We start from the raw sequence: 22758 nt of genomic DNA on the forward strand, positions 1-22758 counted from the left end.
GGAGAGGATTAAATTCAAGCATGTATGTGGATGCCTGGCTTCCTGTCTGTTCTGTAGTGGATTTATGACAGACGCAAGGGGAATAGGGGTTTGTGGAGGCCCATGGGAAGCCTCGGTGCCCGGGGGCAGCCTTTCAGGGGTACGTGGAAGGCCCACAGCCAGAGTGGAGCCTTTCAGGGGTACATGGACGGCCCACAGCAGAGTGGGTCCTCCATTCTTGGCACTGTGCCGTCCCTTCTGGGGATGCCAGCTTCCTAAGAGGCCCGTGACCGCTGTGATGTATCCAGAGTAAGGATAGGGGTTCATACTCAGTTTCTGCCTGTATTCTGAGTTGGGGAGAGGTAGGAGTGTCTTATCAGGTGCTGAGAAAGGACCATCTGTGGCTGGGTTTTGATTCAGGGACCCCAAGGTCCTGAGGGTTTTTTAGAATCTGCCTCGACTTCTCCTTAGAGTTGGCCTTAAGTAAGTGGTGAGACTTTTTTCTATGTGTATCTATGTCTAACACTTGTATTAAAAAAAAAAAAACAGCCAAAAGTAGAGCAAATAGCACGTGATGAACCCATGTACCTATCAGTCACGCAGTTTTAGTGATGGCCAATGTGTGGCCATCTTGTTTCATCTATGACCCTGCCATCTTCCCCTCCAACCCTGCTGGATTAAGTTTAAAGCGAATCTTAAACATAATTTTATCTGTAAACTCTTTGTATGTATCTCTAAGAGATAAGGACTCAGTTTTTTTTTTAAGCATAAACCACAATACCATTATCACAATGTTTTAAAATTGATATCATTGTAGTAGGTCTTTCTAGAAAATCTATTGGTATATAGCTTGCTTTGTAGAGGGGAGAGTCAAAAGTGGTCCTTTAAATGTCTGGTGTCTGTGACTCGGGACTCACCTGTTCCCTTTGAGGATGATGATGAAGAAGAAGAAGGGGGTCTAAAACCCAGATTGGTAGCCTCTTTTATTCTGATTGTTCCCAGGGACACAGCAGTGAGAGTGGGGCCTATTTATAGACAAAGTCTAGACATGGGACGGAGGAAAGGAAGAGAATGGGAGAGGGCAGAGAGGAGGGGGGGAGAGAGCATGGAAGGATCAAGAAAGCCTGAATGGAAGATGGCCCAGCCTCCCTGCAGCCACACCACCTTCCTGAGCTCCCAGGACCCTCCCACTGCAGCCAGCACCGGGCACCTCACCACGTTCTCAGACCTATGCCATTACTGCCAGTACAGGTGTCACGCCCGTGCTACAGGGGAGGCCTGGAGGTTCTGGGCTCTGGCATGAAATAGGCACTAGCACCCTATTGAGACCTAGACCCGTTTGGCCAGAGTCTGCTTTTTCCTGGCACCTCTCTCTGCTTCTAAGTCTGCTGAGGCCGCGTGCGCAGCTGGTGACCAGGGGGCATGGCTGTCTCGGTTGTTAGAATAGTGAGGCACTCCCATATCTTTGGCTCTTCCCAATGTTTCCCATTTACCCTGGCCACCCAGCGACTTTGCTACACCCCCCTGGGCCTCATCAAGACCTGGCAACGAAGTGGGTAATACCTGGCACAGAGGAAGCCTCTGGGACTGTAGCCTATGTCCATTCTGATTGGCTGTCAAATGCAGTGACTTTCCCCCTGGTTCTGTGTGTGGTAACATGCGAGACATTTTGTGCCTGCACGTGTGTATGCGTCAAATACACCCACACGTGCGTGCATTTGCTCTTGCACACAGGTGAGCGTGCATGTGCTCGCATACAAAGAGCATTACCAGGAAGCCACATCCCTGCTGGGAACATTCATAGTCCCTGTTTGTGGGACTCACTGAGCCCTCGGGATGAACTGTGAGAGTAAGGGTGTGCTCCAGATGTCCCCATTGGCAGAGCTCCATTCATGAGGCATTTTCATTCCCACCCCCCCATTGCCCCTTCATTGTCTTCACCGCCCTCTCCCAGGAGGGAGCACTGAGAAGTTTTCAGAATGCTCTTTCTAGAGCACCTCATCGACTTCTTATGGGAGCCCACCAAATATCGATAGCAGATGGTTTTAAGCTAGGTAGTCATGGTCCTTCTGGGAGTGCCAGGGAGGACCCTGGCCCCTGGCAAGGCCCCCTTGCCAAAGATGCTAGTGCGGCAGGCTGGGCCACAAGCCAGGCCAACAGGATTGCCATCCTGTTGTGTGAGGTGCAGCTAGGGGCCAGTGTGTAGGTACAGGGAGACGCATGTGAATCAGTGCATGGACCAAGCAACTGCAGCTGCCCACGGGAAGTTGGGCTCAGCCCAGAGACTGTGGTCTGATTGGAGGGCCATGCCAACCGGACATGGGTAGCCGCGGGGAAGCGGTATGGACTCCAGGATCCAGAGCCCAACCAAGCTGACACAGGTGTAGACACCCTTGTGTCACCCTTACTCTGTCCCAGATGCTGTCCACGGTGCTTTGTACATCTATGATATTCCTGTTAACCAGATGAGGAGACAGGGTGTCAAGATGCTAAGCAACCTACCCAAGGTCCCAGCAGGGAAGTGAGGGAGGCAGGGCGTGAGTCCAGCTGTCCACTCCACAGTCCCTTCCCTCCCCCTGCCACGGGGCAGTGAGTCTTGGGCTTCCTGGCGCTCAGCCCCAGCACTCTGGCCTCTACGCTCAGAGCTGTCGGCTCACTCCTGACCCCTGTGCAGCTGGTCTTTCCTTGTTTCAGGTCCTGGGCACAACCGAACAGGAAGGGCTGGATTGAAATTAAGGCTCAGCTCACTCAGCAAGACATAGTGTCTGGAGAGGACCCAGGTGTCCCGATTCCCAGAACTGTGCTCTCGGTGCTGGCATGTGTAGAAACCTCTTGGGAACCCACTGTTTGTCCATTTTCTGTCTTGAGGAAGCAGTAGGTTTCTTTGGCCTGGAGACGTGTTTTCTTCCTCCCCTTTCCCTGGGGCCTGGGCCCTGCCACGGAGCCACCCCTAGTGAGCTGGCACTAAAGCTGCCTGTCTTTCTGACCTGTTTGCAGAGCTCTGGAGCTCAGCCGTGATAAAGATGAGATCTCCCTGTTGGTGGAGCAGGAGTTCTTAAGCCTGACCAAAGAACACCTCATTTTGGTCACAGAGAGCTCGGAGGAGCTGGAGGCCCCTGGCACCTCTCCCGAGGGACCCAGACAGCTGGCTCCCTGCCTTCTCATACCTCCTCCGGTGGCGGACAGCAGTGAGTACCCGGGGACCTCCATCGTTGCTGGTGACACGCTTCTTGAGCCGAAGGTGGCCATGTCTGTCATCAGCAGCCGGCCGGACTGTGATTCTGTCATGTCTACTGTCACGGGAATTCTGCGTGCTGCTAAGGTCAAGAGTGTCAAGGGGACAGAAGATGGGGGCCACAGCCTGGGTGCCTCTAACTCAGAGATCGGCAAGCTCCTGGCTCAGTTCCCATTCAAGTCCACAGAAACGTCCAAGGCTCCTGACAACAAGATGGTGTTGGAGGAGACAAGGGTCATCAAGGACTTCTTGCAGAACAGCATGTTCGGTGGCCCAGGATCCAGGGAGCCCATGGGGCTGGGGCCATTCCTACTGCTACCGCCTCCGCCTCTGTCTGCACCCCCTGAGAAGCTCCCTGAGCTCCCTCCTCAGAAGAGGCAGCTCCCAGTGTTTGCGAAGATCTGCTCCAAGCCCGAGGCTGACTCTGCTATGGAGGGGCACCTCTTGATGGGTGAGTGGGCCTGGGAGCAGGGCCAGTAGATGAGCCTGCAGGGAGGGACTTACCAGCAAGCCAATCAGGGTTGCAGCAGGTGCAGATGGCATCTCTGTGCAGAGTGGGGAGCAGTGGTCTCTCTGGTGGGTGCGGGCCCCAAGTGCAGCCTGCTTTTTGCACCCACAGGCCCCTCTGCTGGGGCACAGCTTGTCTAAGCAAACGTGGTGACCTTGATCCCAGCGCACTTTGAGGGGAGATAGAGGCACATTTGGTAACGGGCTCATTTTTTGAATCCAGGTACTCAAAGTACATTGAGGGAAGTGTTTACCCCAGCTGTAACTGCAGCATGGGGACCTTAAGCCAGATAGGAGGGAAATTTGATTAGCAGACAGTGTCATCTGGCTTCCGATAAAGGCACCTGTTCTGACCAGGAGGACTGGTCCTCGCTCTGGGCCCTGGGAGTGAATGTGCAAACCTTCCACGTTTAGTTCAGACTCTTGGCTCTGGACTTGTTCCCTGGGACTGTTCCCCCCCCCCCCATCCCACTCCCAGGTTCTGCATCTTGTGCCCCTTCTGATCCAGCCACTCAGACTGGACGGTTCCAAGGCAGACTGATGGCAGTGGCATCTGCCCACAGCCAGCAGTTACTAGGAGAGTTGACCATACCCCTGTCAACCAAAAGAAAAATTACCCCCGGGCTGTGAGCGTGGATGGATAGCTGAGATCCCTGTGTTGGGAAGGCTCAGTTCCCTCTCCTTAAGAAAATAGGTGCGTGTTCTGTGTTCTGGAGCATTATCGGAAGGCTGAGAAATCAGAGCTGGGGACAGCAAGCTGGACTCTGGGTCCTAGGAAGAGTCTCTGGGAGCCAGTGGCCTCTTTAGAGCCATGGGCTGTGCGTGTGAGGGTGGAACCCTACCCGGAGGGTGGGACTTTCCTGCCATCTCCTTCTCCAGAAAGGATGTATGGATAGCTCCCTGATGGATGGGGCCGCTGGGTTGGAGGTATTCCTTTCCCACCCACCGTGCCCACTACCTGTGTGTGTCTGTGTGTATAGATGTGTGGGCACAGGTGTGCCAAAGGGAACTTTACAGATGTGAGTATGCTTGCTAGAAACAATGCGGGTGTGAGTGCATCTGAATGTGTGTGTCTTGTGTGCATAGTTGTGTACGGGTGAGTGAGGCGGAGGAATGACAGGCAGGAGTGTGTGTGTATGTGTGTCTGTCTGTGTACACAGATGTTAGAAGAGGGAGCTTTGGAGCTGAGTGAGTGGCAAGTGTGTTCAAGGCAATGGGAGGTGGGTGAGAGACTGCAGGTGTGTGGGTCTCTGGGGAAAGGGCTATTATTAGTGGGTACCATTATTTCAGCACACTGGCTGGGGGCTAAACTTGGCAACCAGAGAAACTCTTGGAAGAGACTCTAGGGACATGTTTTGCTAAAAATGTCATTTTCTCCTAAATTGGCTCAGACTATAGCACTCTTTCCTTGGCTGGGATGGCACTAGGAGGGCAGGCCCAGTTCTGTCCACACTCAGCCACAGGCCACTGGACTGTTGGGGGGGCAAGAGCTGGTAGGATCAGATCCACTCTCAACAGGTGACACGGGGCTCAGGTCCTCCGATCCAGCCACTATGGGAACGATCTGAGGGCACCTGCTGTTTGTCCAGGGCCGTTTCCCAGCCAAGCTCCAGGGAGACCTGCAAAACCTCCAGGTTGGGGTAGGAGTGGGGAGCACTACTCCAACCAGACAATGCCTTAAAAACAAACAAACCCCCATGTATATAATTTCAACCATAGTTAATTTTGTTTGAAGAATGAGTTCCTTTTGCTCAAAAGGAAATACGGGTGTGGAGGGTTCCACAATGGTCCAGGCAGCATCCTCATGCTGGCAGTCTACTCAGTCTATTTGGCAGGAGACCTGAGCCTGGCCCCATCCCCATGCAGGGACTCATCGTGTCTCCCTGACGCTCTCTCCCGCAGTGCCACCTTTCCAGACTCCTGCATGCAAGGCCTCACTGAAGGCCCGCTTCCTTCCGGAAACCCTCTGACCGTCTCAGATAGAAGCCGTCTCAGCCACCCTCTTCTCCCACTGTGTCCCTCTGTCACCTCACGGTCCCCATCTGTCTTGTCCTGGAGCTATTTCTGGGTCTGTCTCTCTCTCCCTCCTTGTTGTGAGCTCCTGCAGGGCTGAGTCTAGCTCTGACTCATCACAGTGTCCTCAGGACTCAGGTCAGGGCCCGGCACTGACGGGCGGGCTGCATTGCCCATGAGCGAGCGGCACAGCAGGAGCAGAGTCCATGGTGAGGGGCTGGACCTCGGTGCAGACCATGTGCTCTGCAGGAATGTGTGTCTCCCTCACTAAGCCAGGGGCCCCCTGAAGGCAGCTTTGTATCCAGGGTCGGCACTGTGGATGAATAGAGAGAAGAGAGGGAAAAAAAGAGGGAGTGAGGAAAGAAAAAAGATAGGAATGAAAGGAGGGAAAAAGGAAGGAAGGGGAAGGAGGAAAATAAAAGAAGAGAAGAAAAGAAAGGTAATTGGGAAGAAGGAAGTTTGGATGGAAGAAAGGGAGAATGGATGGATGGAAGGGAGGAAGGTACAAATGGAGGATGGATGGATCCATGTATGCATGCATGAGAGGGGAAGATTGGAATGGGCAATGGTCCACAAAGGCTCCAGGGAGAAGAGTAGGACTGGGTTGGGCTGGCAGAGAGGCCCCAGAGTGCTTTGAGTCCCAGGTGTGTGCTAGGGAGGACCTGTCACTTTGTCCACAAGAGGGTTCTCCCAGCATCCAGCACTTGGCCTTCCAGAGCCATTGACCCAGTTTCTCTCCTGCTGTAGAATGGAACCCTAGCACCAAGGATCCAACCAAGGGTCGAGAGAGCCTCTTTCTCAGTCAGTGGCCCCAGAGCCGGAAGGACACCGGTGGTGAGGAGAGTTGCAGTGACCCAATGGGCTCCATGTCCATGGCCCTGCCATCCACGAAGTCTGTATGGCCAGCCGAGAAGAACCTGCTCTATGAGTTTCTTGGGGCCACCAAAAACTCCAGCGGGCAGCTGAAGCTTCGCAGCAAAATGGAGGTGGACGGGCTGGAGCTGAAACGTGAGTTGAGCGTGCCCAGGGGAGCATCTGTAGAGGAAGGGAATCCAGAAACTCTGCCGCCAAATGGCTGCCTTTGAGTCACTGTCTTTCTCTGGGTGTCAGTTTCTAAACTCATAAAATGGGGAAATGACTTTCTCCTATGTCCCTTATCAGGAATACAACTACTAGGGAAATACAGGTGGCTTTCAGGGTCCCATGGGCATCATTAGTGGTCAATTTGAATACAACTCGGAGCCAGGGTGCCTCATATCCCCTCAAGTTGCTCAAGCCCAAGAAAAATCCATGCTTCTTATTATTTCTACATTGAGATTATTCGTGTCCCTGCTTTCTCTCCTTACAACTGTTTCAGTCAGAACTCCTTTCCCAAAAAAAGATGCCCATAAGGGGAAACTGAGGTCCCAGCTCTGACTCTGTGATAAGCTCACAGGACGTATTATAGAGGGAGAGAACCTAGGATTCATATCCCAGAACGACTCAACCAAATCTCATTCATTCAGACTAACTTGGGGTTGTACCATATTAGTTAAATAATGTTTGAGATTTTTAAAAATCTCCAATATAGGTACAATTTTTAAAAATTTCCAATATAGGTACAATAACCTATATAAGGTTCTTGGTGTTGCCAAGTACATGTCCCAGGGGACTGCTTTAATAACTTGGTAAGAATGAATTCCAACGACATAGCAATTGTTGGTATAAAACTGGATTTTTGTAAAGCACTTGAAAGAATTTGGTTTTGTACCTAGGTGAAATATAGCCATAGCAACCTGGGTTATTGTTTTTTCTTGCTAAACCATCTCCTTTACTAGTGAATGATGGAGAAAGAGCTCTAAGCCAGACCATGCTGGGATTCTCACTTCTTCCAAATTGGCCAGGTGTGTGCTAACGATGTTTTTCTGTAGTTGGAAAGTCACCCAAACTTTGAAGAACCCGAGTCTTGGAGCTTAAAAGACCTGACATCTGAGAGCGTTAATCCTGGGGTAGTCACGGTGCTGAGGGTGTCCTGGCCTCTTTCTTCTCCAATCCCTGAAATACTCTACCTCTCCTGTGACTTGCAGTTAACCCACCTGTGACGGTGGCCGACAAGAACAACCTCAAGTACACAGGGAATGTATTCACCCCACGCTTTGCCACAGCCTGGACCTCAGCAACTTTGAACCAGCCACTGTGGCTCAACCTCAACTATCCACCTCCGCCCGTGTTGACAAATCACTCCACCTTCCCACAGTATCAGGTGAGTGAGTGGATCTGGCTGTCCAGCTTCCAGCCACGGAGAAGCTGTGGCTTATGGGGAGCCTGATTCACAAAGAGGCTTTAGACTTGTTATTCTCTTCATTGCAGCCACATCAGACCAACTGTGTGGTGTACACACACACACACACACACACACACACACACACTTCTAAATTTTCCATTGTCTGAATTCCAGTTCACTCTATGCTGTGTATTCCAGATCTGCTTTGCTAGTTTTGGCTGTTTAAGTGCTTAGACTCCCAGCATAGGATGATGGTGTGGTCCCAGCTTCCCACCCACCTGCTAGTGCTTCCTTGTTACCTGGATGGTATGTGTCCTATAGAGTACTCAGGACAGTCCGGGTTTAGGACTTTTGTCCCGGCATAATTATTAAAAGCACGTCCTTTCACTCTCAAGTGCCCTGGTGTGGACGCCAAACTGTATGGCCATCTTATTTCAACGACATCTGAGTGGTCTTAGCTTGTACCAGTGAAGGTGGCCTGGCATACACATTTTCAGTCTTGGGTTCATAGCCTAATAGCCTAAAGGGAATTAGTGACCAGAAACACATGTAGCAGGATTGGAAATTTTACTCACAGAACTTACTTATGCAGGAAAATGTAGTTTCTTTAGTTTGTCTATTTAAGTCAATTTCCCTTAAGAGTTGCTGCCCACTGGGCAGAAGGAAGAAAAAAATCAAATCAATGTCCACTCTGGTTTAAACTTGAGTTCAATTCAGTAGCTTAAATAGTCCCTTTAGGTAGTGCTCAGCTTCTCCAGGAAAGGCGCTCAGTGTCTAGGATTACTTAGTCTTCTGGCCCCCGCCCCAGCACCTCTCCAGAGAGGCACGTGGGTGTACTGGAGGAACATGCCAACTTGTAACAGTCAGGTCCTTGGGAACCTGCTGCCCCAGCCTGGCCCAGCAAAGCATGGAGAGAGCAAATAGAGAAGACAAGACACCTGAAAGTCATCTTGTCCTCTCTCTGTGTCCCTTCCTCTTCCACTTCTCCTTGGCTCCCTGTGTCATTCCCTCTTTTATAGCAGAGCAGCAAGCCTTATGGCTTAGATGTCCCCTGAGCAGAAGGCAGATCTTCTCTGCCCCATATAAAGCCTCTCTGGGCTGGTGCACCAGCCTTAGCCCCAGAATCTTAAACAGAAGCTAAGCTTTCTTTCCCTTTGATGTTTTGCTTTCAAGCCTTTTTTGTTTGTCTGTTTGCTAAAGACGACAAGGGCCCGCCCTCTCCTCCTGCAGGACAGAAAGCCTCACACTCGGGTCCCATATCTGGATCCTCCTTACATCAGTCTTGAGAGAAGTGCCCGCATGCCCTCCTCCACTCACCGACCCCTTCTCCAGTACTCTTCACCCTTGCACGTTTGTGTTTGCTTGTTTACTCTTCAGGCATTTATTCACCGACTCACCGATGTGTTCATTTTTATTTATGTGTTTACTCATTCATTTAAGTAATTCAAAAACCTTTGCTCGACACTGACTAGAGGCCAAGCATTGGCCAGGCGAGGGCATTCGAAGATGACAGACAAGCTCACAGTCCAGCACACGTCAGGAACAAATCAAAGAACAGCCCTGTGTGCACACCCCACCTCTGAAAGAAGCAGTTGCATACTTTTATGCAGTGTAAACCAATCCACTCTAAGTGCACTCATGGCTCGGCATATAAAGCTGATTCATGATGGCTTGCTTTATAAAGAGGAGATAGCAGCTCCTTGCTATGACACCTGCTTCTGATCTGACTTTTTGGAGGGAGTGAGATTCGAACGTACCTGAGCAGAGACCCTTTGTTTTCAGAGATGCCAGTGTTTGCAGGGCAGGGCTGCTTCCACGGCTTCCTGGCCTCGGCTGGAGACGCTCACCCTCCCAGGTAGTGATGGGGAACAGTGCAGTTTACCTTCTTCCAGCTACTCGTGATTTCATAATGCCATCCAGCTTCAAGACAGCTTGTCAAGGGGCCTGATTTAATAAAAAGAAGGCAGGTTTTGGAATCGGCAGACTCGGGTTTAAAGGAATCTACTGCCTTCGAGCTGTGTGGCCTTGGGCAAGTTAAAGCTAGCTAAACGCTCTGAGCCCTGGTTTCCTCACTTGTGAAATGGGCTCATAATAATAAGCAGCAGCCACAGCAGCAGCATACGCTTGACTCGCTTGTAAGGTTAATTGAGTTCATGGGTGAGAAAGAGCTTTGAAAAATCTAAAGTGTGATACAGATGTTGGTTTTTATTATTATTCAGCCCTGGTCTTCCTAGGAAACAGGGTCAGGGAACTCCAAAGACCTGGAGGAGACACAGGGAATGGTCTATCCTAGTCTCTTTTCCTGCTTGGCGTTAGGAATAAAGATGAGGTCCCAAAGCCAATTTGCTCAGAACCCTACTGTGGAGCGATGCGGAGTGATGCAGAGCCATGAAAGACTAAGTCCACAGCACCAAGGAACTCCAGAGTGCCCTGGGCTGCTTGGCATAAAGGAATGCTGCTCCCAGTTAAGGAGGGAGAGGGAAAGGTCTTCTTTCCATGACCTCAAGGAAAGAAGAATGAGTGTTTATTTACCTTGCTTTCGATTTTCCAGAATTGCAAGTTGAACAACTAGCAACATCCTTAAAGTCAGATAGTGTGTTGCTCATGCTGATGCATGTGGCCCAGCCTCTTGAAAATCCATCCAGGATGGAGCAGGAAGGTGGCTGTTTGTCTTGCACAGGCCCGAGGGGTAGCCCGGCCCAGGCCGATGTGGAGGGGATGGTGGCCTGGGGGATTCTGCTGTGTATAACAGAGCCGAGGCTGATGGGGAGGGAGACGGACACACAGAACATGGCCTCGGAGCTGGCTGATGGCTGGAACAGCCCCATCTGTCCGACTTCTCTGTCCAGGGTCAGGCCACGGCCGGGGTCACAGAGACTAGGCTGTGGTCATGGTGGTGAAGGGGTTGCCCTGGCCGCAGGGTCTGGGATGCAGGTGAAGGGGCTGGTGGAGGCAGGAGGGGCCTGACCACGGTCTGTGTCAATTGGTTGGGAGCAGAGACCAAGGAGAGGTTCTTAGAGGATGTGTAAACTTGGGGACCTGGAAGATAAGGCCCCATGTCAGGAATTCTGGAGCCTTTGATGAGGAGCTCATGGGCTCTGAGGAAGTCATCAAGGGTACAGTGTCAGCCACCAACACTTTGATAGTTGCCACAAGCTGAGCCCAGAATGAAGGCAACATCTCAGGGTTTGGAATCTTTGGGAAAGACATACTGGCCTGAGGGGTGCTTTGAGCAGCATCTGAGGAGATGACTCTGAATTGGCAGGTAGAGGCAGTCTGAGATTAGAGGGGCCATGATCTGACACCACCCACAGAAGCACATTCTGTGTGTGTGTGTGTGTGTGTGTGTGTGTGTGTATACATGGATGCCTGAGGCCACCCCAGACAGAGTTCGGAATAAAGATTCCACTTTCCATCAGGCTGAACTGCCAGACAGCTTCTCCAAGGGGTGGGGAGCAGTGAGAAATTCTAAAAATCCCTAACATTTGCAGAATCCTCACTATGTGCTGGGCACTGTTCTAAGCCCTTTAGATGCACTAGCTCATTGATCTTCGGGCCAATCCTCATCATAAGGTACAGACTCAGGTGTACATGTGGCACATAGACACACAGCAGCAGGGACCCAAACTAATGCACCCGAAACACGCAGCTGCAGACACAAAGGGAAGCACACGTGTTGATGTGTTTAAATAAACACAAATGCAAACTGACACACACATACACACAGATGTACATCGATACCTCCTGTCTTGGGGCAGGAATGGGGTTTGGGGAAAGGACAAAGGGTGAAATAGCAAAAAAAATAATGTAGCTACTTTCACAGGCTTTCCAGGTCCAAACACATATAATTTTGTAGACAAGGGAAAAGAGGCTCAGAGAAGCGAAGTGATTTTCCCAAAGTCACACAGCCACCAAGGGGCAGATCTGGGATTCAAGAGGCAATCAGGTTCCTCAAGGTCTTACCTTAAATACTCACCCCAAGGGCTATGAATCCTGCCCAAGAAGGGGCTTCCTGTGTGGGGTGAGTTGTGCTTGTTTGGCCTGATGGCTGGACAGGACTAACTGGCGGGTGGGTCTGGCCGGCAGTGTGGTGGGACGGACTCAAGCAGGCTGGCGATCCAGGCACGTGAGCTGGTCTTTGGGCTGAGCGGCTACCGCTCTCTGGCTGGCTGGGAGCCCTTTTCTCCACACTGCTGAGCCTCCCCCTTCTCTCTGCAGGGCCTGTATCCACAGCGTGCAGCCAGGATGCCCTATCAGCAGGCCCTGCACCCCCAGCTGGGCTGTTATTCCCGACAGGTGAGTAGACAACCTGCCCACCTCTGTCCCAGCTCCACAAAGGCCTTCAAGTCAGAAGGACATCTGCTGCCTCGTCTTTATCCAGCTGGGCACTGGCCATATATTTCCTGGCCCGCCCTTAGCCCCAGAGAACAGGCACAGAGGCCAGTGTGCATGTGGAGACAAACCAGTGTCCCTTGGTGATAAGAGCTGGCACCTGCAGAGCCCTCACTATGTGCCAGCCGTTCTCTACAGGCTTAACCTGCATAAACTAAGGGCAAGGCACCTGGGTGGTTCAGTCGGTTGGGCATCCGACTGCGGCTCAGGTCATGATCTCACAATTCATGAGTTCTAGCCCCACATCGGGCTCTACTGTCAGCACGGAGCCCGCTTTGGATCCCCTGTGCCCTTCTCTCTCTACCCCCACCCCCAACGGCTCACCCAAGTATGCTAGCTCTCTCTCAAAAATAAATAAACTTTAAAAGAGAGAGAGAGAAAAAGATAAGGGCTTTACCTGCATGAACTTCACAACTGCCCTATGAAATAGATTAAAGATGAGGACACTGAGGCACAGAGAGATTAAATAACTTGCACAAGGTCACAAAGTTAACATACTAGTTAGCTTTTCCTGTGGCAACAGATGGCCTCAATACCTCAGAGGCTTTCAACAATAAATACTTATTTTTCACTCATAGGCCTCTGAGTTGGTTGAGCTGGGCTGGGGTTGGGTTCAAGCCTGTTTCATGTGACCTCCTTTTGGGATCAAGACACGGTTGGGGCGCCTGGGTGGCGCAGTTGGTTAAGCGTCCGACTTCAGCCAGGTCACGATCTCACGGTCCGTGAGTTCGAGCCCCGCGTCAGGCTCTGGGCTGATGGCTCAGAGCCTGGAGCCTGTTTCTGATTCTGTGTCTCCCTCTCTCTCTGCCCCTCCGCCGTTCATGCTCTGTCTCTCTCTGTCCCAAAAATAAATAAACGTTGAAAAAAAAATTAAAAAAAAAAAAAAAAAAGACACGGTAGCTTTGGCTCCTGCCACGGTGGATGACCGGAGTGCCAGAGGGGTGAGCGGAAACACGTGATGCTTCCGAGCGCCTCGCGTAGAGCCAGCGCGTGGGATGTGCGCCTACCCGCTTTCCACTGGCCAAGGAAAATCACATGGGTTTGCCCGGCATCAGTGGGGCTGGGGACTCACACCCTTCCATGTCAGTTTGTCAGTTAAAATACGAGACACCCAGTTAAACTTAAATTTCAGATAGACGGTGGGTAGACTTTTAGTAGAAGTTAGCACCAAATATTGCATGGGCCACACCGATTTTAAAAAATTATTTGCTGTTCATCTGCAATTCAGATTTAACTGGATATCTTTTTTTTGTTTGTTTGCTAAATCTGGCACCCCTGCTTCCGTGGGTAGCGGATATGTGCTTAAAAATCACACGACGGCAAAATTGGGAGTTTGACCTTGGGCAGCTCAGCTTCAGAGTCCATGCTGCCAATGACCATGGTTTACTGCCTCTTGGACACAGATACACAAAAACACAGTATCAAAATAAAGCAGCAGAGAGAAATGCAAACACACAGAGACACACATGAAGATATAGTCATATGCACGCCCCCAGGCTGCACACACAAGTGTGTTCAGAGAGACTGAGAGTCTTGGGGCAGCAACGGGGGTGTGAGGAGAGAAGCTAATACTGCTCTTCATCCCCAAGCTGGTCTTGGCCCCTCACACACAGGTGGACAGACCCCCCACCCCCCGACACACACACACTCAGACTTACACTCCTTGGCTCTCCTTTCTCCCCCCAGGGAACCCCACCCTTTCTCTGCAAACTGCCCCCCTGACCTGAAGTATGTTGGAATGTTCCAGAGGGTAGAGAAGGGCCCATAGGTAGAGCCTACTTTATTAGCTGGGCCAGAACTGTTTCTCTAGCAGTAGGGAATCTGCATCCTGAAGAAGAACAGAGAGGAGACAGTCCGGCTCACAGAATCTCAGTCAGTCACCCCCACCCCACAAACAGTGATACCAACCACCTAGCCCCCACCTAGCTCCAAAGAGTTCGCACTGAGGCGACCTTCTGGGCGTGTGTGCATCTGAAAAAGTAATATAAGAACATGGTACAAAATTTTTAAAAATGTCAGAGTCACTGTTGCTGGTTCCTCAAGCATCTTTCCAGTGGTATCTATTTATACAAACATTTTGTACAAATGCCGCTTTCTGGGCACACTGTTCTAACATTAGTTTCGTCAGCAGAGAGTATCCTGGAGATGGTTCCAGAACGGCATACGTGGCCGTTGTATGGTGTTTAGCTGTTACATGTAGTTAGGGTACCTTTCTAAAGAAAGTTTGTATCAGCTGTAGGACCCCCGTCTCCTCTCTCACGTCAGTTCCCTCCCAGGTCCGGGACTCCACCCACCACCCCCACCCCCAAGAAAACCAGGGGGATTTTCTGCCATTTTCTTGCAGGTGTCTGTCCTGGGAGGTGTCTTCCTGGGTTCTCTCTTTGAGCCCTTGGCCCTTTCTGACTTTCAGCTTGTCATCTTGGGGTTTTGGTGCCCATGTCCAGCATCACCCAGTCCTATGTATCCTCTGGGGGAGACATGGGGAGGGCCAGGATGGAGGAGCGTACCTCCAGCCTCCAGAGGGAGCATGCGTGGAGGTGCGGTACAGCGGTGTGCCTTGGGGCTTCCCACTACAACTCTGACACCTTGAAGCACTTTACTACGCAAGGTCTTAACTTCTCTGAACCCCATTTCTTCATTCCTACAGTGGGAATAGTAATGGTCCTGCCTCCCAGGGCTGTTTGGAGTTTGAGTAAGAGAATCTGTATGAAGGGCTGGGCATGCCCTAAGCACTCAATAAACCCTAGCCTTTGTGAGTTTTTTTGTTTTTTGTTTTTTTTTAATGAGATAAGGATGTGAAGTGTTGGAGAGAGGGTTGTCTGTGTGCTGAATCCCTGAGCAGCTTGGACCCCAGACTCTTGCTTTCAAAGAGGAAGCCCAGAAGTTTCCCCAATTTTCCCTTCGGCACACAGGAGGATGGCTGTCCAAGAGAGTTTTCTGACGTTTGGAGCTGTCAGTAGTAGAACGTAGTGCTTAACATGTAATGAGATCCCCATCACTTTAGGTATTCAAGCAGACACTTAGTGGCCTCTTTTTTCCTCCCTCCTCTTCCTCTCTCTTTCTCTCTTGCACTCATTCATTTACTATATGTTTATTGAGCAGTTTCTGTGTGCCAGGCATTGTCTTAAGGCTGAGAAGATATCAGTAGATAAGACAGATAGGGTCCCTGGCGTGTCCGTTGGTGGGAGTCGGAGCCAGGTAGTGTCTGAAACCCCACTGAGTTCCTAATTTTCTCCAGAGTGTGAGCTGAATCCCACTGCCTTTTTGTGCCCTTTCTCCCAGACTCACACTGTGCAGTACTGTAACCGCTAGCCACATGTGGCTATTTAAACTTAAGTCAATTAAAATTAAGTAAAGTTTAAAATTCAGTTCCTCATTCACAGCAGTCACATTTCAAGTAGTCAGTCAATAGCCACATGGGGCCGGCGGCTACCATACTGGGCAGTGCAGACACAGGACATCTCCATCACCTGTCACGGGCATTTCCACGGGGCAGGGCTGTCTTGCATTGGGAATCTGTTGAGATCCTGAGGTAGAGGCCAGGGACATATAAATCTCAACAGCTTTTTTTTGACAGTAAAAGTAAGAGACAAGGGCTTTGGGGATGGTTATTGACAGAGGAACAGGTAGGGAGGTGGGGCAGAGAATGGGAATAAAATTTATGTACTATTTATTACGTGCCAGTCTCTTCACTTATATCAGCGGACTCAGGGGAGTCCGTTGGGGGAGGGGAGTGTTTGCCCATTCTACAGATGAGGAAACTGAGGCTCAGATAAATTAAGTACCTTGCCAGTCAGACACAGCAGCTGAGCCCTGTGCTTTTGCCGTTTCAACACATTGCCTTCTGTATACCCCCAATGAGTGAGGGGCAAGGGGCTGGGGGGAGGCGCCTGGGATTAGGGCTGGGGTTAGAGCTGGGAACCGTGAGGTTTGGAAGCAGTGGGCTCTGCGGGACCCAGCCCCTCTCTCATCTCTGACCTGCAGGTGACACCGTACAATCCACAGCAGATGGGACAGCAGATTTTCCGCTCTTCCTACACCCCCCTGCTGGGCTACATCCCCTTTGTGCAGCCCAGCTATCCGTACCCTCAGAGGACACCTCCAAAGCTCTCCGCCAATCCCCGAGACCCTTCCCCCATGGCAGGAGATGGGCCGCAGTACCTCGTCCCCCAGGCGTACGGGTGAGTCCTCAACTCGCACTGGGAGTCCACCTGGTACCCAGAAAGCTGCCGGGGAGGGGAGGTGAGTGCTCCGGGCCTCGCTGGTGTGTTCTTGGTACGTTCGTTCCATGGTTGAGGGGAGGGAGGGGCCCTGGGCCTGTCAGGAGGCTGTGTGGGTCGAGGACCGGTCCGGTGTGGAGGTGAGGCCGGTCTGGGGCCTGCCGGCCCCCTTCTGTAGGCCCATCGGGGGGCTGGGCCCCACAGTCTGGCTGCAGAAACGTAGCTGCAGAGCTGTAGTGAATGACGACGCACTGTCTATAGCAGGTGGCAGGTAGTGGAGCATAACACACCCGCCTTTACCTGTTTGCTTGGTTTACAACAGGACACGGCCAGGCGATCTTCTTACAGCTTTCTCCCCCCACTTCCTGCACCCTGAGCTCCTTCCCAGGCTAATCTCTCCACCATCCTGTTGACTTTGTAACAGGCCCACTGAAGGGGCTCCCATTGCTTATCAGGGCTCCTCACGCTTCTCCTCCGAAGTGCCCCAAACGGCAGATGAGAAGGATTTAACCGCAAGCAGCCAACACAAACTCAACATTTTAGCCGAAAATTACACACACATTTTACCTGCTGGTCAGTCATAAAGTTATGTTTGTTGTTTTAAGAGGACAGCACGCGGCCGCTCCTTCCCACCCACCAAATCTTCAACTAACATTCATGCTCAGGAAAGGGAGATGGGACAAGTGAGGCAAGGTGGGGGCAGGCCCCGGTCTCCCCAGAGGGGCGATTTGGTCATTCAAAAGGTGTTTATTGAGGACCTCGTGTGTGCCTGGCACTGTCCTAGGCAGTGGTTCCTGGGGGGAACAAGGCAAAGGTTTTCCTTCTCTCATTCCAGTAGAAGAAGTAGACAATTCTGAAATAAACAAGCAGCTCACGTGTCAGGGGCCAGAGGTTAGGAGAGAGAGAATGAAGGGATGTCTCCTGAGCAGAGATCTAAATGAAATGAGGGATTATATATAGGTGATGAGCTCTCTGGGCAGAAATACAAAGCGCAGTGGCCCTGAGGTAGGAAGTGTTCCTGGAGCATAGCGCCTAGGAGAGGGAGTGGGTGGGATTGGAATCAGAGAGGATGCAGGGCCAAACTAGATAGGGCCTGGTGGGCATGGTGAGGAGTTTTAAGAGCAGTGGGAAGCCATTAACACTTTTAACCTTTGGAGGACGTATTCTAATTCTCCGTCTAAAGAAGAGGACATTGGCCAACGTATGAAGCCTGGACCACGGGCCAAGAGCTGGTGCAGGGGAGCAGGATAGGAGCCCTGACAGCTGTCGGAGTAAGAGGTGCTGGCGGTGTGGACTAGGGCAGAGACCGTGGGAAGGAGATAAGTGAAAAGATCTGGAGTATTTATTTTCTTGGTTGAACTGACAGGACTTGATGATGCAGGATGTGGAAGGAGGGAAAGAGAGAAGCCAAGCATGATTCTTCAGTTTTTGATTTGAACAAGTGGAAATGCCAAAATACTAAGGTCAAAATGACTCTTAAAGACGGGTCTGTCGATGCAGTTTGGTTTGGGATATGCAAAATTTGAGAGGCCCGTTACACATATGAGTGGGGCTGTTGACAGGCAGGTGGATGTGTGAGTCTGGGGCTCAAGGGAGAGGCTGGGGTTGGCAATATAAATTCGGGAGTCATTAGCATATAGATGATATTTAAAGGCACGGGGTGGGATGAAATCGCCCAGGGAGTATGTGTGCATCGAGAGGAGATGAGGCCCAAGGACTGAGCCCTGGGCCTCCTACAGGTAGGGAGGTTAGGGAGTTGTGGAGGACGCAGCAGAGGCCCTAAGAGGGAGCGTTAGTGAGGTGGGTGAAGGAATAGGTGAGGGTGGAGTATAGGAGGCCAGGGAGGAGGTGTTTCCTGGAGGGGAGAGGGAGGGGTCACAGAGCAATGTGAGCACGTGGGCTAGGATGCAGGGAGTGCCAGGCAGGGCCGTGGTGTCTGGGGTTCCCAGTCATCTGGGCGGAACAGGTCTAGGAGAGGCGGCGTTGGGCAGGAAGCATGCAGGGGCCCTGGGGGAGAGTGTAGTCCGGGTAGTCCGGGAGACAAGTAGGGTCAGGAGCAAAGAAGCAAACCAAGAGACTAAACCATATGGAGAGGGAGAGGAAGGAGCAGGTAGCTGTCAGGGAAGGAGGAGCCGAGCGGTCCCCTCCCTTTGCCATATCAGTTTGCATGCATTCATCGGGGTAGGATAACCACACGGTTTATCTTCCAAACAACAATAAGTTTGAGAGTTAAAAGGAGCACAAAGAATAATCACACTGGAAATGCCAGTGTAGAGACTGTTGCAGGCAAACCAGGACAATTGGCCATGTGCAAGGCAGTTCAAGCTCCTCCTCTTCCTCCAGGAGTCACTCCTGGATCACTCTAGTCCATGGGGATTACCTCTCCTCCTGGCTCTCTAATGAACGTCCTGTCCAAACCATGCCCTTGACAGTTGAACCCATCGAAAGTTCCCAACCTGGATGGCCTAGATTCATGGGGCATGGCAATCCGATATGAGGTGTGTCCTGAGTAATTTGTTACCAGTAATTATGAAATGCTGAAGTACGGGCTATGTATGGTCTTTTTTGTAAATCAGAGTGGAATCCAGTGTATCCCTATAATATCACTTTCCATCATTTCTTTTCCAATGTGATTTTTGGAAGAGAGAAAAAAGGTGGGGTTAGGGGGGGTTAGAGCCAGCATAATTGTTTATGAGGCATCTCCCTTGTGCCAGGTCGTGGGCTGGGCCCTGGGCATAAAGTGGCAAATAGTCCAGATAAGGTCCCTGCTCTCCTGGAATTTATTTAATGAAAGGGGAATCTAACTAACCCAAAGCCTTGCTTGCCCATGACACTGTGAGCGAGAGAACTGGATACCAGCTGAGGCATTACAAATTAATGCGGTGGCTTGTTCCCATTCCTTCTTCCCTCCCCCACCCCCTCCCTCTTCTCCTTTCATTAATTCATGGGAGGGTGTGGTGAACGTGAACGTCTTCTGTAATATGCATCTGCCCAGCTGAAAAGGGACCGAGAATCCCTGGATTAGACTAAATCTAGCCATTTGTTCCACTGCGATTTGTACTGATCTCCGTTCCCATTCATTCCAAGTATCCTAGCAGATGGGTGAAAAAATTGCTGTAGGATCCCAGAAGTGTGAGTAAATGATTCCATCTGGAGAGGTCAGGGAAGGGGTCACGGAGGAGATGGCTTCTGAACTCTCTTTTGAAGTATGAACGGGAGTGTGGTGCCGGGGAGAAAAAGTGGTCTGCGCTTGGAAGGTGAGGCTCAAATACTCTCGGCTTTTCCTTCCCTGCTGGTCTAAGCGAAGTCCCAGGCACTCAGTGACGTCTCAGTGCTTATTCCTCGCACTGGTGTTGAAACGGAAAGCCTGATTTTGTTTGGTGTTGATAAGGGGTCAGGGAGCCCTGGGATGGTCTAGACTCCGGGGTCTCCCACTGGGACATGGCCCTGAGTTCCGTGGTGTGGTGGCATTCCTGAAGGACACACCTGGGTCCTCTAAGGCAGGTAGAATGGCTTTAGGCCCACAGGTAGGGTGCTCAGATCCGGAGAAGCTCCCTGCTGTGTGGTCCTGGAGATTGGGGGAGCACTGGCCCCAGAGAGGCAGTCCCTTACAGGCTGCCAGGGGCTCCTTGCATTAAGAAAGTGGCAGAAGAAGCTCTTTATTGCCCTCAAATTGGATCATTTTAATATTTTATTTTCCCAGAGCCAAAGCTTTTTTTTTTTTATGCTAACGCGTTTAGCCTTCAAGCCTGTCATGATCTACCCAGTCCTTGACAGCCACAAAATTAATGTATTACTTTTTCTAATATCTCTGCTAACATCAGGAGTTTCATCATGACACTGTATTCTCTCTCTTCCAGGTTTGGCTCGACGGCTGGTGGGCCCTTGATGAATAGCCCCTATTTTTCCTCCAGTGGGAATGGCATAAATTTTTAGATGGTCTTCTCTTCTCCCCCCTCCTACCTTAGCCCTTGGATCAGGGCTAAGGGCTCTGGAATTCTGGATTCTGTAATAGCAGCGTGGCATGAAGTTGGAGAAGCAAGCCTCCGACCAGGTCATAGACAGAAAACAGCAAGACCAGACTCATCTGTTGACCAGCTCTCTCACACACATAGCCCCCCTCACACACACCACCCGCCACGCATGCACCTCCCTCATATTCACACTCACCTGCTCAGCCATCTATGCACCTGTATTTAGCTGACATGAGTGATTTTTTGTTTTTGTTGTTGTTGGTAAAATAGAAATAAGACACTTAATTTTAGAACGTTTGTATTTTATGATAAAAGTGAGAGCTGCTTGAAATGGAGTGTGCCTATTTATTTTTGTGATGTTCTGTGTTCTCTCCGCTGCTCATTTCTCCCACGCACGAGACACGGCGTTTACCCAGAACATGACAAGAAACCACAGGCCGGAGTCCTCAAAGTGCTGCTGTCTAAATACAGGAGCCCAGGGACCATAAACTGAAGGGCTTACTCTTCTCTTCGGTGACCCACTCACTTCTCAACATCCCAACTGATGTATCTCAGGAGTGGACATAAAAGAAGGACACCCTGCTCAGGTGGCTGTTTTACAGAAAAAGTCTCTCTTGGACACAAGATGGGGAAATTTGATCTGGAAATCAATTCCAAAAATAATCCTAAATGTGACGGACTATATCCAGAGATTGTCTATCAATGCCAAGCCCCAGGCCAATGACAAAACTGAACCTGATGGCACTGCCCTTTGATCTGTCTCGATCAGCTTTTATCAGTGACTTGAATAAGGGTGTTGAGAGCATCCTGACCACACATGTGGAGGACACAGTTCTGGGAAGAGATGATGGTCTCATCTGGCAATAGCACACATACTAAACTCCCCCACACCCATGGCAGGTGGCATCGCTAAGCAGCGGTTCCCCTCGACCTGACAAAAGCCACACCATCATTTTCCCCATGGTGGTTCAGGGGGCCATCCCTGATCAGGGATGGTCTGTGAAATGGAACCCCTGGATCATCCTTTAGAAAACTCTAACAAGATGACATTAAAGAGAGTTAATTTAGGGACCTACTCTTGGGTCAAAAAAAAAAAATGAGCTATGCACGTATGAGACAGGCCAACAGTATCAGTTATAAGTCACTCTATTACCAATCTTATTAGTTACCTGAAAGCTCAACCCCACCCTGGCTGAGCCCAATCCTGACAGCGATGACAGGTCAGGGTCTGGAAGTCACCGATGTCTTGGGGCAGCCTTGGCCCCGTGCTTACAAGAGCATGACTCTTGACCTTAGAGGGTGACACCATTAGCCTCACTGGCCTTTCCTGTTGGGAAGCTGGAAATCAATTTATCTTCTAAGTTCTCTTAGGACTTAGGCCCTTTCCCTTTTCTGTGGCCTGAGTCTTGGATTCCTTCTGAGTTCATTAGCCCCTTTCCCCAAGGCTGGACACTATTTTTAGTATATATATATTTTCCTTTGGCTAACAGTCTAGATTTGCCATGGACTCTGAAAGATACTAGTTGCCAAGGAGTTCGGACAAACTCAGGACCCCTTTTCTGAAGGGCTTCTTGGCATTGTATCTCCAGGTATTAACCACAAGTTGGACCATTTGATCTCTCTTGATCTCTTGATCTCAGGGTGTTTGGAGATAGAAGAGAGTAGGAGAAAAAGCATCGATTTGCCTTTGGCGAGACCTGGGTTCTAAGCCACTTTCTGACATCGACCTTCTCTAAACCTCAGCTCTATGAATGGCTATGTGAATAGTTGTGGGGATTAAAAGAGAATGTAGACTTAATATAGATTTATGTCTACTTAATGCAGACATGAGATTTTACAATGGTGGAGTGAAGATGTTTCTGTCCCTCTTCTCTTGAAATCGCCCCCTAAATAGCAAGAACAAGAAAACCCATATGAACTCCATTCTCAGTAAAACTAGGAGAAGCCAGCAATCCCATCCACTATATACAGAAGCAGAAATGGGATAGAGGAATAGTAAATACCTCAGTGGAACAGGGGAAGATCATCTTGAGATGCCCACTGAAGGACACTGATCAACAAGAAGCAAACGATTTTCTTCTGCAGAGCCCTGAAGGTCTCAGTAGGAGTCCGGTACTGGACACCGTGAAAGGTGGGCTGGAGAGGGTTGAAAGTCAGGATGTGATGCAGAAGGTA

General features: G+C 50.6%; 1 protein-coding gene across 2 annotated transcripts in view; it reads left to right on the top strand.

Moving 5' to 3' along the window:
* CC1H1orf94 (chromosome C1 C1orf94 homolog) overlaps positions 1-20914 on the top strand; it is a 37746-nt gene extending 16832 nt beyond the window's left edge. Inside the window, exons 2-7 of one of the 2 annotated variants that reach the window (XM_043574415.1) lie at positions 2977-3665; positions 6482-6742; positions 7801-7976; positions 12216-12293; positions 16374-16570; positions 20470-20914. In XM_043574415.1, coding sequence (XP_043430350.1) covers positions 2977-3665; positions 6482-6742; positions 7801-7976; positions 12216-12293; positions 16374-16570; positions 20470-20545 — 1477 coding nt within the window. In that variant the 3' untranslated portion in view covers positions 20546-20914. The remainder of the gene's footprint in view (positions 1-2976; positions 3666-6481; positions 6743-7800; positions 7977-12215; positions 12294-16373; positions 16571-20469) is intronic. The other variant, XM_043574416.1, reaches the window with a different exon arrangement.
* The last annotated feature ends 1844 nt before the right edge of the window (positions 20915-22758 follow it).

The sequence above is a fragment of the Prionailurus bengalensis genome, chromosome C1 (assembly GCF_016509475.1).
Source record: "Prionailurus bengalensis isolate Pbe53 chromosome C1, Fcat_Pben_1.1_paternal_pri, whole genome shotgun sequence".
NCBI classification, from domain to species: Eukaryota; Metazoa; Chordata; class Mammalia; order Carnivora; family Felidae; genus Prionailurus; species Prionailurus bengalensis.